The sequence below is a fragment of the Marmota marmota genome, unplaced genomic scaffold (assembly GCF_001458135.2).
Source record: "Marmota marmota marmota unplaced genomic scaffold, marMar, whole genome shotgun sequence".
Taxonomy (NCBI): Eukaryota; Metazoa; Chordata; class Mammalia; order Rodentia; family Sciuridae; genus Marmota; species Marmota marmota.
Window position 1 is genome coordinate 37491644 of NW_026000229.1, and position 14054 is coordinate 37505697.

General features: G+C 51.3%; 1 protein-coding gene across 1 annotated transcript; it reads right to left on the reverse strand.

The window, feature by feature from the left end:
• Positions 1–4361: 4361 nt before the first annotated feature.
• Positions 4362–12394, reverse strand: Vps18 (VPS18 core subunit of CORVET and HOPS complexes). The gene is made up of 6 exons (XM_015480811.2): positions 12250–12394; positions 11889–12137; positions 10716–10857; positions 8684–8775; positions 6671–8541; positions 4362–5640 (listed from the first exon to the last, which is right to left on the reverse strand). Exons 2-6 carry the CDS (start codon positions 11977–11979, stop codon positions 4915–4917), a joined length of 2922 nt encoding a protein of 973 aa, XP_015336297.1. The 5' UTR covers positions 11980–12137; positions 12250–12394; the 3' UTR covers positions 4362–4914.
• Between the last annotated feature and the right edge of the window lie 1660 nt (positions 12395–14054).

Consider the following 14054-nt stretch of genomic DNA (forward strand, 5'->3'; position numbering starts at 1 on the left):
AAGCAAGCATCCAGGACTGCTCCGTGCTAGGCGCTGGGATAACTTTTCAGACTACTGCCCCGTGCTCAGTGAAGCTTCTCAAGAGCCACTCAAGGTCTGTGGTATTCATTCCCATTTCACAGTTGAAGAAATTGAGGGGCATTATTAGCCTGACTTCTGGTAAGTGGCAGGGCAGAGACCTGCACTTGCTCAACCTCCCTCCCCCTTAGCTCAACAGACTGCCTGGAGATGGGAAATAAGCACCCTGGAGGGTCGAGGACAATATTTGGCTCACAACATGGGTATGGAATCACTACCAACGGATGCTGAATCTCATGGAGAAAGGACAGGACCCTGCATGGAGCCGCCTTTTAGCCACCAATATCTCTCTCCTCTTAGATTCAGCATCTGCAAAATCAGGAGGTAAATTAGTAGATCAGTGATTTCCAAACTGAGTTCCTGGGTATTCTGGCATCCCACAGAGATTGGAATGAGGAAGGAAAAGGACAGGCTGAATGAACAGGGGTGTGTGCACCCTCTAGCAGCCTAGCTTCCACCAGAGATGCTCAGTATATAAATTTCAGGTACTGACATTCATGAAAGTTTTTATTTGAACAAGTGTTCCACAGAATTCTATGGTCTCTATTCAAGGTCTCTGCAGCTCTGGTGGCAGCTCAGAAAGATCCTGAGCTGGAAAGAGAACCCAGAGGATCTGGTGAGGGAAGTCGGGTAGACCATGTGTTGGCTTCTAACCCTATGGTGAAGCCAGGGAAGAAGCAGATTGTGGGTTAGGGCCCTGAGATTGGGCTGATGAGCCGCAGAGATATATAGCACCTGCCTCTGCACCTGGGAAACAAACATACCTTTGGCCACAGCAGCCTGGGAACCACTCACTTTTCAGAGAGTTAGATCAGTGCCCCTTTCCCTTTTTCTGCCCTGATTCGTTCTCAGTGGACTCAAGTTGCTGATTGTCAACCTAGGGCTATTCAATCTCCCATGACCTCATGGTATGGTTCCTTACTGCTCAACTCAAGGATTACTACAGGGCAAAAGCTGTGCAAAAGAAAAGCTGTTCAGGAAGAGGCCAGCACCCACCCTTGGGCATTCAGAGGTGGCCAATCTCCTTGAAGGGGAAACTCTATGTAGTGTCCCTCTTACTGTTCATCCCAGACCAAAGTTTGTTCCTTTGCCCCAGTTTCCCCCTTTAGAATATGGACATGAGAAAGGTATCCCTCTCTTGGTGGCTTGAGCATGCATAGCTCCCTGAATATCATCATCTCCATCGTCCAGGTAGAGGAGAAACTAAGGGCTCCAGCTGCCCAAGCATTAGAACTATCCATCTTCCTTCTATTCCACTCCCCCCCTCCCCCTACCCCAGGCCTGCCTCTGACCACCATTCACCCTCAACCTGCTGCAGGGCCCAGCCTTGCTCCACATAAGTAAAGCTGCCAGCAGGGTCCTTTGTGGTGCTGCTCCCGTGTGGCACTGCCTAGGGGCCCCACCATGGGGCAACAGATGGACCTATGGTCTCTACAGAACAATGGTGGGGGAGGGGCCCTGGCATCGCCTGCCCCAAACAGGAAGCGCTGCATGAGCTTCAAAGGACTGGCAGGGCCAAGGGGCTGAGTGGTGGAGCCAGTGCCAGGATTGGCGGCTGCCTGAAGAGCTGCCTGCCAGCCTCGGGATGCCCAGCCTGGCCGTGGGGGCAGGGCTGTGGTGGTCAGAGCAGCTGGGGCTTGGGCAAAAGATGCCTTGCACCCTCAGGACAGCAGCCTCTGGCTTGGAAGCAGGTTGGGGAATGGGGGCTTGCACACTGGGCTGTTTCCCAGTTCAGCTGCCACTTGTCACTGCGTGGGGGACTGCAGGTTCTCTCCCAGGCCAAAGTCAGTCTGGCTCTCCAGCAAGCAACCATGAAGGGCAGGGCTGGCATCAAGCCTGCAGCCCACTCCCTGCCTCCTGATCCCAGCTGCTCTGCTCAGAGCCTTTTCCTCTCCACTTCCTGTTCACACAGGGGGGGGCGGGAAGTGGAGAGAGGAAGTTGGGGGAGGCGTGTAGGGGGGACCCATTGAATAAAAGGAATTAACCGTTTCCCTCCTCTGACCTCTGGGAATTTCCGCCTGTGAAAGTGTCTCGAAGAATCAGAGCTGCGGGAGTGGCGAGGAGGTGTGCCCCTTCAGGCCCCCTCCCCCCACCCGGGGGTGGTGGGGCCAGATAACTCCCTCTGGGCCCCTAACCTTTTGTTTCCCTGGCGCCAGGGGGGCAGCGTCAAGGGCAGCCTGCAGACTGGTGGCCTCAGAGCCCCCTCCCAACCAATAAGGTTGATGCCAGGCCCTCGGCAAGCGACCCGGGCCTTGGGAGGAGGGGCAGGAACCCAAGAATCGGTGGTCTCGGGAGGAATGAGCTCACATCTAGGCTGGCCAGGCTGAACCCCGCGCCTGTCAGGGCTGGTGCCCTTGGCTGGTCTGCCTTGGGAACAGGAGGAGGGAGGGCGGGTCGGCGGGGCCAGGGACAACCAGCGGGCACACCCTCCGGTGACCACTCCCCCAGAAGCTGCGGTAGGGAGCGATGGGTTCGGGAATGCCAGTAGACAGCGCCTCCTAGTGCCGGAGGGCGACTGATCCCAGCGGCCCCTAGGGCCCTCTCAAGGGCGGGCCTCAGGAAGCACCTGCTCTTCAGGACCAGTGGCCGCCCTGTATCTCCCCCAGGTGGCTTCCTTGTTTACAGGCCTCCTGCCCTAGTCCCAGCGTCACTGCCTGTGGCCACTCCTCCTATTTCCAGTGACGGCTCCAGGAGCAGCTCATTCATCTTGGCCCCTGCCCACACAGCTGCTAACACCCCCCCACATACACATACACTTTTGGCCCTCCCCCAGGCTTAGGGCCAAAGTTCTGAGGACCTTCTCTGCGCTCCATTCCAAGCCTTGCTTGATTTCCAGGGATCTAAAAGCTGTGGCTTCCCGTTGCCCTGACTCACCGGAACCCCTTCTGTTAGTGCCAGAGAAGCCTGGGGCCTTTTCCCAGGAAAGAGGAAAAAGCCTAGGACCAGATGGGCTCACTTAGAAGAAGACAGAAGGGGCAGGAGCATCCCAGGCTGCTTTAGCCAAGCCCTCTGGGAGTGGGGAGCAATAGGGCAGTATTTGTTTAACTAACATGTATTAGGCACCCATTATGTACAAGGACAGAAATCCCAAGCTGTTTTAGCTAAGTAAGCAACTGACCACACCAGTGGCAGACCAAGGTTTTATACTCAGTATTCATTGACAGTAGGGAAAAGGGAATCCCCTGAGCCCTCCTTTAGTTACATGTAGGTATGAGGGAGCCTTAGGCTACATACAGAGGAGAGGAGCCCCTCAAATCTTCTTGGAACGGTTTAAGGGATTAGGTCCCCCACAATGGGACCCCTCTCCTCTATCTGCTCCTACTCTTGCTTCTGGGGAAAGTTGGGAGCCTGGGAGTCATTAAATGGGCAGCTTCCACCCCTCTCAGTTGGCAGAGACTATAAAGAGATTCTATTCTAGAGGTTAGGGAACTCAGGAGGGTGATTCAACCAGGATTGTGGGAGATAAAACTCCTAGGAAAGGATTAGGCTGGAGAAGAGACAGGAACATTTGCAGCTAGGTGAGTTTGATTCCAGCATGATTCCAGGAACACATTATTTTCTACCAATATGGGCCAGTGGATAGATCATACCCAGAGCCTAGCAAGAGGCTGAGGGTGGGACTGTCCACTGAGCAAAAGGTGCTGAACTGCTTTCACTGGAAGGCCCTGCTCTAGGACTCCCCAGGACTTGGCCTCCAGCTCCAAATAAGAAAGTATAATCTGGGAGAAGGGGCATGTCACAGGAGCAAGGTGAGGAGAAAAGCCAAATGCCGTGAATAATGGCAGTAGCAAAGCCAAGGCAGAAGCAGTGAAGGCAGGTATCCAAGTTGGGAGAGGGCAAGTAAAATCTAGCATGTATAGGACAGTGGAGGGAAGAACAAGGGGTTTAGGGTTAACTGATTAACCAGTGGAGATTTCCAGAAAATTCTTGGGGCCACCAGGTAGGGAATAGATGAGGAAGTACCAATGACTTGAGAAACCAGTGCTCCAAGTTGATTGAGTTGGATGGATTCTGTGGGCAGCAGCACCACCTGTTGGCCAGAGGGAACTCTGTGATTTAAAATGATGGGCTATAATATAATCCTCAACTGAGTCAAAGATAGAGGAGGGAGACAAGGAAGAAAGCAGAATCTGACAAGATCTTCCTGTTTTCATCTCCAGGTGAAGGACCATGTGCCATGGCTTGAAGGTCTGCAGGGCCCTGGCAGACTCCTTGTGGCATCCCAGCCCCTCCTACATCATTAAGCTTAGCATCAACAAAGCCATCAACTCCAGCGCCACCAATGCAGTGCAGACATTTTAATGCTCTCCCAATGTCTTCTATGAGGTCCCCAGCCCCAGGGTGCCCCTCATAGTGGAGGTCCAGAGTGTGCACCAGGGCCATCATTAGTACAACCTTCCCCACCAGAGCTCAGGAAGTGGGAGGGCTATCTTTTCACTTCTGGTACACCTGGGGCAGAGAGAAGAGGAGGCTTTCTCTGACAGAGAAAGGTTGGGAGTCCAGAGGCCACAAAGCAAAGAAAGAAGGGTACTCGCAATCCAGAAGATAAACAGGGTGGGGAGTGACAAGGACAAAGGAACTGTTAGATACAGGAGTGGGAGTGGATCCAGTTTCTGACCTCTCCAGGCTGATGGCCTGAGTAACAGCAGTTCTAAGGTGGGTCTGAAGCACAGCAGGCAGCTGGCAGAATGCCCTCTCCCCTGACACTTCAGGATGACAGTTCTATTCCCACTCCCCAACATAACCACAGATGACTGAGCACAGACAGGGTGTGGCCTTCCCAAGAGGGCCAAGTAGCAGCTCCCCATGCCTGCCCATTCTTCACAGGACACCCTTCTACAGCCAGCTCAGATGCTCCTCCTCATAGCGCTGGGGGTCAATGAAGGGCCGGTCAATAGAGCGGATCATCAGCTCCCCACAGTATACGCACTCAGCAGCCACCAGTTCATCTAGATCAGCTCTGAGCTGCTCTCGGCTGGGCCCGCCTGCTGCAGCCCCACCCTCAGCCTCCTTGGCTTGGGCAGAGCCCTTGGCTGGTGGGGGTGCAGCCCCCAGCTTCCGCTGCAGCTCCTCAAGCCGGGCCTGCTTATAGGCAGGCAGGCCAGGCCGCACGGCCTGCAGTAGGCAGTCAGCGTGGAACATGTGACCACAGAGAAAAAGGTAAAAAGGGCGGTTAAGCAGAGGGAAATCACAAGTGGCGCATTTGTCCTGGGGCTCCACAGTGCCATAGCGGCCCCGTAGCTCCTGCAGGTCTCTCCGAATGCGCTGGGCACTGGCTGTGGCCTCTTCCATTTCTCGCTGCAGCTCCTGGATATGATGGTTATAGGCCTTAAGTGAGCTACAGATCGCCTCCTTGAAGTGGTCAATGGTGACAAAATCAGGAAAGAAGGGTAGCACATCCTCGATCTTGAGCAGGGGGCAGCTGGCCAGGCAGGCCATGGCTGTCTGCACATCTTCCTCCTCCTGCACCACATGCCGAGCAATCTTCAGCCACAGCTTCTTTCGTAGTTCCTCATCCTCCTCAGGCAAGTCTGCACACTGCTTGGCCAGGTCCACGTCTACCTGTGGGGAAACTGGGGGTGTTAGGGTCAAGCCCCCTCCTCACCCAGGAAAGAGACTACAAGATAGACAGATGCCCACGGAGAACCAGAGCCAGTAATGGGCCTGTTCCTGTCACAGCTATAAAAAAGAATCTACTTATGTTGGTAGGGATCCAATTTCAGAGAATTTAAAAATTACTTGGGGAACATGTTAAAAATATTGATTTTTGAGTCCTATCCTCAGACATTCTGATTCAGTAAATTCTGGGTTCAGGCCCAGGAATTTACATATTAAATAGCATTTCATTTGATCCTAAGGCAAGTGTAATTCATAATTTGAGAAAGGTAACTCAGCAGCTTCTCCTTCTACTCATATGTATGTGCCAGGCATTGTTCTGAGCGCTCTTTTTTCCTTTCTTTTTTTAAATATTTTTTTAGTTGTAGATGAACACAATACCTTTTTGTTTCTTTTTTTTTTTTTTTAAATAAGCACTCTACTGACTAAGCTATACTCTCAGCCCTGATCTGTAATCTTTTTCTTTTTTTTTAAATATTTTATTTACATTTTAGTTTTTGGCAGACACAACATCTTGTTTGTATGTGGTGCTGAGGATTGAACCCGGGCCGCACGCATGCCAGGTGAGCGCGCTACCACTTGAGCCACATCCCTAGCCCCGTTTGTTTATCTTTATGTGATGCTGAGGATCGAATCCAGGGCCTCACACATGCTAGGTGAGCGCTCTACCACTGAGCTACAACCCCAGCCCCTGAGTGCTTTTCTCATGCAGTACATTATGAGGTAAAAAGAACTCTAACTAATTACTCCCATTTTATAGCTGAATAACCTGATGCATAAAAAGGTTCAGAAATTAGCCCAAGGTCACACAGTTTAAAAAATGGCAGAGCTCTATAGAGTCCATGTCCTTAGATTCTATAGCATAGCACCTCTCTGGGAGAGAAGCCAGCACCCTCTAGCCTTGTCCCCTGCCAACCCTTCAGTCTCTGAACCTACTGCTCTCCAGGTTCCTCTCCTGACTGGGGACAAGACTTACCTGCAAGGCTAGATCCACAGCTTCCTCATATAGTTCCAGCACTTTGTAGACATGGACACAAGCACGGTGATGGCCATGCTCAGCACAGAGCCGCAGCGCATACTTGAGATCATAATGTACACGATGTGGGCTGGCCCCAGCCTGCTCCAGGTAGGCCAGCAGCGAGGCTGGCTGGCCACGGGCATACAGTGACAGCAGGTAGTTGTGAATGGCCTGCTCAGTCTCCCCGAGCACATTCACACAGAATTCCATGTAGCGGATGGCCTGGCTCACCTGCTGGGTCTCTCCACCCTGGCTATAGTTCACCAGGGCAGGGATGAGCTGCCGGGCATCCAGCCGGTTGCCCAGCTCAATCCAGGCGTCTACCAGCTGGCGAGGGATGTGACGAATGAGAATGGGTGAGAACTTGTAGAAAAGCTGGGGGTCACGGTGGCGAGAAAGCACAGCCAAGGCCTCCTCATAGGCCTCGTGCTGGCAGTGGTATGCCACCACCCGCTCATAGTCCTGCATGATCACTGCAAAGTATACCATGTGTTCCGTGTCCCCATGACTGGCAAGCAGCTCATGAATAGAGGCCCGGCTGGCAAACAGCCACTCCTTGTGGCGAGGGCTGATGAGGAAGGCACGGAAACGCTCCCGTGTTTCCCGGTAGAGATTCAGAGCCTCGGGGTCACCCTGCAGGGCCCCAAGCCGGCTCAGGTAGAGCTCTGTCAGCCAGGTGGTCAGCAGTGTGGCCTGGGTTCGCTCGGATGGCTTCAAACTGGCCAGTTTTCGCTGCAGGAACTCAGCTAGAGCCTCCTCCTGTCGGGCCTCCAAGAACTTAAGGGCAATCTCCTCAAAGTAGCTCTGGGTCAGGGCATAGCAGCGGGCACTCTCCAGGTAGCGATGCTGGCGAAAGCAGAAGTCAGCCTCCCGGGCCAGGACTGTGTCCAGGCAGTCAGGCCGCTCTCGACAATATTCCTTGGCCAGGTCAAAGCGGTTCATGTCCAGGTAGGTGCGCCAGACATCCCGGGCTTCACGCTGCACATGGTAGCGGAAGACAGCGCGCTCAGTGTAGGCCCAGAGCTGGCCTGTGGAGGAGTCTTTCACCATGTGTTTGAGTGGCCCAAACTTCTCCAGAAAGTGATCCCGCAGCACCACCTGCCCAGTCAGTGTGCACACTGCCTCCACCCGGTCGGCCAGCAGCAACAGGAAGTGGAACTGTGTCAAGACGATGGCTAAGGGTGGGCTGGCCCCGGGACCTACTCCCTCAGGGTATTCCCAGACTCGCTCCTCACTCAGAAGGGAGTCAGGCCGGCCACAGTCCAATGAGCCATACAACACGCCATCCCCCATCATCCAGGCAAAAGCCCGGGGTGCAGAGCGCAGCTTGGGGGTATAGAAGGCCAACTCGCTGTAACCCAGGTTACTGGGAAACTCACGGAATGGTGGTGGGTGATCTGTGTAGGCAGCAAAAAGCCCTGAGAAGCCCTGGGCCTCAGCCCCCTCTGCTGCTCGGCCTATGAACTGGAAGAGGCGCTGCCGAGTGGTAGCAATAACAAAGCCCCGGCCATCAGGGCCCCGTTCAGCCTCAAGGGAACACACAGGTGCTGGGCCCCCTTCTTCATTTAGCACATACAATGGACGGAAGTAGAGATCTGGAGCAGGGCCAAAAAGTCCACCCTCACTGGCTGAAAGCTCTGCTTCAAAGATCTGGCCTTGAGCAGTGCCAACCAGGATGGGTCCAGTGCTACTCTCAGTGCCCAGTGCCTTGTTCCAACCTACACTCTCCACCAGCTGTCCTTTCCAGCGTGCTAGTGGTCGTACTTTCTGTCCATTACGGTTCACATAGAGGACCTCAGTGCTGCTCAGAGCAATCAGCAGATGAGAGCCTGGAGAGGGCAGAATATGGCATCCTAGAGGATGCTGCCATTTCCACCCTTAGCCCCCTCCTGGCCCCTTCCCTCCTCAGATCCCACCCTCCCAGGCAGTGACTGACCCAGAAGTCCCTGTCAGATCTTCACCACCACTTACCAGTATGGTCCAGGAACATCTTGTGAACTTTAGCATCATCCTTACGCCCCAACTCTACATGGTTGGGTTCACTTGCTTTGCCCAGGTCAATGCTGTGGGGATAAGAGCCACAGTATCACTCTAAAGAAGGGAAGATCCTCTTTTGGATTGTGAAATTCTCTGGTAAAAGTCATAGTCATTCTTCCCTGAAATCTACATATACACCAAAATTCTGAATACAATCCCAAGAGAACCCTGAAACATAGATCCTATTAAGAACCCTCAATTCTGAGAAATCTCCCACTTCATTCTGAGAAGTCTTTCCCCTATGCTCAAAAGATCTCCAGTGTGGGGCTGTGGTTGTGGCTCAGTGGTAGAGTGCTTGCCTAGCACCTGTGAGGCACTGGGTTCAATCCTCAGATACTACATAAAAAATAAATAAATAAATAAATAAATAAATAAATAAATAAAATAAAGGTGTTATGTCCATCTATACTTTTAAAGGAAAAAAGATCTCCAGTGCATATGGGAGGCTTATCCCAGACTGCTGGGGTAAGATGAGAAAAACAGAGTTGCTGGTGGTTACTGAGCACTTTCTATATATCAAGCACTATACCAAGAATTTAATCTAGTATTATCTCAATCTTCAAAATAACTTTGAATGTATCCATTTAAATTATATTTTTCTAATTAAATCCTTTCCAAGTTATATGCTTATTCTCACTAAAGAGTTAATATAAATACGCATAAAGAAAAAGGTAATGATTTGCTTTTCAAACATCATTCCCAATCTAGAAAATTGATGCTAACATCTTTTTTCATGTTTATAATATAAATAGGTTTTTGTTGATGTTATTACCAAAAAAGCCTTCATATGTGTATTAATTTGTAATGTGCTTTCGTCAATTAGTGATATTTCATGAACATTCCATTAGTTAACAGGTGTAGCTGTTTTTTTTGGCTTTGTTTTGGTTTTGGAGTACAAAGGATTGAACTCAGGGGCACTTGACCACTGAGCCACATCCCCAGCCCTATTTTGTATTTTATTTAGAGACAGGGTCTCACTGAGTTGCCTAGCAGTGCACTTTTTGCTAAGACTGCTTTGAACTTGAAATCCTTCTGCCTCAGCCTCCAGGGCCACTGGGATTATAGGCGTGTGCCACAGCACCTGGCTAGAATTCATCTTGTGAGAGAGAGGCTCTGTTTACCCAAGATGGTTTTCTAGATAGATAAACAATTTTGATGACACTTTTGTCATATATTATTTCTATTTCTAGTGGATATACTTCAGGACTCTATAGATTGTTCCAAGACCACTGTGACCAACTTGTAAGCTAGAGCTATATTTAACAGATGAAGGACATGAAGGACCATGTTTAGAGAGATTAGGTGACTTGCTAAAGATTCCATAGCTGGAGTTGGGCACAGTGGCACACGCCTGTAATCCCAATAGCTTGGGAGGCTGAGACAGGAGGATCATGAGTTCAAAGCCAACTCCAGCAATGGCGAGGTGATAAGCAACTCAGTGAGACCTTGTCTTTAAATAAAATACAAAATAGGGCTGGGGATGTGGCTCAGTGGTCAAGTGCTCCTGAATTCAATTCCTGGTACCTGCCCTCCAAAAAATGATCTCATAGCTGGGACTAGGCATAGTGGGGCATAACTGTAATCCCAGCTACTCGGGAGGCTGAGGAAGAAAGACTGCAAGTTCAAAGTCAGCCTAGGCAATTTAACAAGACCCTATCTCAAAATAAAAAGTAAAAAGGAGGTGGGTAGGGATGTAACTTAATGATAAAGTGCCTCTCTGCTCAATCCCTACTACTGAAAAAAAAAAAAAAAAAAAAATTCCATAGCTCCTAAGTGGCACCGCTGGAATCTGAATATGTCTGTCTGATTCTTAGCTACTACTACTACTACACTATGTTGGTTCAGGAACAAATAGAACACATCCTTAAAATTCCAAATCCACTGCTTCCCTTGCCCGGAGTGAAAGAAAGGCCCCAACTAATACCCTTCCATTCCCTATTGCAAAAACTTTTGGGATCTAAATTACCGGAGCAGTGAATCCTTGCCCAGGCTCATGCAAAGCTGATTGCAGGAGACCACAAGACTGGTGATACGCTCAGAAGGAGTAAAGTCAATGCGCTGCTTTGTGAAAATGGGCACTTCCTTCTCCAGCTGGGCATTCACATACCCTACAGGTGAGAAGTTTAGAAAACACTAGTTATGGAAGAGACAGGCAACAAAACCAAACAAAAAAACCCAAGAAACATCAGTGCTACATGACATTCTCCCAGTAGTTCCTCCCCACCCACACTTTGATTAACAAATAGTTTGAGATCAAGTTGTTTGTTGTAAGGGTCTTGGCCTCTTCTCACACTTCTGACAGCAGGGAGTGTTTGATTCTTGATCACCTGAGATGCTATTACAGCAGGATGTACCTAGTTCCAGTGGTAATGGGAGGGGAGGAGGGTGTGAGTCTTACAGGGAGTTGATTTGAGCATTCTCTTTTATCAGTCTTTGGTCCCACAACCCCTGTTTAGCTTAATCCCAACTCCATTATCTATCTCCTCCCTGAACATGCAGTAGTGAAAAAACAGTGAGTTTTCAGAAGCCTGAAGGCAGAGGGAGCCCTGGGGAACCGCTCCAATCATTGGTGTTAACAAAACTGCAGCAGTTTTCTCACTAGACAATTGCTCAAAATGTGACCAGCTTTCTGCCAACTCTGCACTACTTTCTACAAAAATTTCCCTGAACACAGCTGTAGCTAAGGCCAAAAATATCTCATCTCCATTTCTCCCAGATCAGTGACAAATTCCCTTTAGGACCATCCCTCCTTCTACAACATTCCTCTTCCACAAATTTCATTATCCTATTCTCACTCGGGTCTGGTGGGAAAGCAGAAAAATCAGGTATCAGGAAAAACCTGTATTCTATTTTCGATTCTCCCAACAGCTCAACTGCGGCCCTGTAGGCAAGTATTTCCTTAACTGAGCCCCACTTCTCTCTTTAGAAAGTACCCTAGTGGCAGGCCCTAGATCATGCGGCTGCTCTTATGGCTCTTTCAAACTTCCACCATTGGCCAGCTGGGAGCCAAGAGAGCTGGAGGAAAATAAGGAGTCGCAAAATTCAAGTTCCGGAGGTGATTCCGAGCTTTTGGAGCCGCCCTTCCCGCTCATGCCCCAAAGGTGCCGAAAGGGGGCATCGGCGCCCCTCTCTTTCTTACCCGAGTGGGGGATCGCCACATTAGGGCAGCCGGGTTGCAAGACAGCGGAGCGCGACAGCGAGTCCTCATACTCATCCAGGATGGACGCCATGGTGTTCTACCTCTGGGTCCTTCGTCCGGGGCGCGGAGATCACGACTGGGCTGCCCCCAGGGATCCCCGTCGCCCCCGACTGGAAGCTGCGAGTCCCCAGCCTCTGACAGATCCTGGGAACCAGCCACCGCGGCCTCCTAGGACGTTCTCGCTCTAGCCTTATAGAGAAAGAAGGTGGGAGAGTCCTTCCCCTTGAATCTGGAGCAATCTTGCACCCCACTCGGCCCCCAAGTGATCACAAACTCCCCTTAGCCGATCCCCCAACCTCACCCAGCAGCTCAGCTGACTCCCGCTCCCCTGGCGCGCGCCTATGGCGTAACTTCCGGGTTCTCAGAGCCCCGCGTTTGCGGGAGCAGTCAGCAGCCAGGCCTCCACCCGCAGGCGCCGCAGGGGCTGCGAGGGCGGGGTGGGGCCAAGGCGAGTGGGCCCCTAGTGGCCCGAGCGCTGCCGGCTGGTGGGCGTGCCCTGCCTCCGCAAGCCCCTCCCTCCAGGCACTGCTGCAGTTCCGGGTCTCGGCACTAGGGGGAAGTCCCGGCTTTCTCAGCCCCTTTCCTGACGCTCCCCGCGCAATCCAGCCTCAGTGTAGCGGTTTCGCAGCTCTCAAGGCCAGGCTTCCCCTTCTCAGATTGTCTCCTCAGCCTCTCCAACAGCCCGCGCCCTAGATACCCTCCCTAGGACCTCCTGGTCCTTAATCTAATCATTATTTTTGTCTACCTTCACACGACACAGGCAAAGCGGGGCGAAGTGGCGGTGATCCCAGTTAGTTGAGAGACTGAGACGGCGCGGGGAGGGGGGGGGTAGTAGCAAGTTTGAGGCCAGTCTTGTCTTGGCAAGTTTAAGTGGCAACTTAGCAAGACCCTGTCTTGGTAGCTGCGGTGGACCAATAAATAGATCATTAATATTAGAAGTGATTGAGATCACTTATGCATAAGGTCACTCGATCCACAAATGAGCATCCCTCTGTGCCAGGTTCTGGGGACATGGCAGAGAGAACAAACCAACCAAGGTCTCTGGCCTCATGGTGCGTGGCCAGCGACGTGGCCACAAGTCTGTGGGAACATGGAGGAGCAAGGAACATATACCCAAAAGGCCTAGCAGGAATGAAGGACAAATGGAGGTGGTGGAAAAGGTGAGAGCCACTAGCCAAAGTCAGAGAAGTAATCCTAAGGCCCAGAAATTTGAGGGCTTGGACCAGGTGTGGCGGTGCACATCTGCAATCCAAGATGCTGGGTAGACTGAGGCAGAGGATGGGGAGTTAAAAGCCAGCCTCAGCAACTGAGTGAGGCCCTAAGCAATTTAGCAAGACCCTGTTTCTAAATAAAATATTAAAAAGGACTGGGGATGTGGTTCAGAGGTTAAGCACCCCTGGGTTCAATCTCTGGTACCAAAAAAAAAAAAAAAAAGTTTGAGGGCTCAAGTGCCACTACATTTGGGTTTCTGTCTTCCATCTGCCTAGGTGACCCAGATGAAATCTGTCTCCTTCTGGGGCCCCCTTGCTAAAGTGAAAGGCTTTCAGCCAGGGTCACAGCTGCCCTCACTTTTGCAGGTAACCCCATCCTAAAAATGAAAAGTGCCCTTTCACTCTCAAAGGCATGCAGGTTTGCACTATACCTTACATTCTTGCTGAACTTTCCAGCCAGAACTGTGACACCCCTGCAACTCCTACTGAGGGCTATCAGAGCCTGGCAATGTACTGGCTCTGGAGGGATTAAAAGGATAAACTGTCTAGGATGCTTCCCACTATACCAGGGTCCTACTTTTCCTGCCCAAACCTGCGGTTGTGACATCACTTTCCAGAAGGAGGCCCCAGATTGGAGGAGGGAGGTTTCAAAGCTGGATGGTAAGCAAGAGGTTTCCACCTTGGGAAAAGTGATCCAGGCAGGGGGCTGCCCTGCCCCATGCATAAAGCTCCACCCCATATCACCTGCCATCTGCCTTCAGGTTTGGACAGAGCATGGGAATGTCCATGTTGCATGAAGTACATTAGCAGTTGAAGGCCAGCATACCTATGAGGGTTGTCTCAGGGACACAGAGTACTTCCAGCCACTTCATCACTGTCCTGTGTCCACAACTCT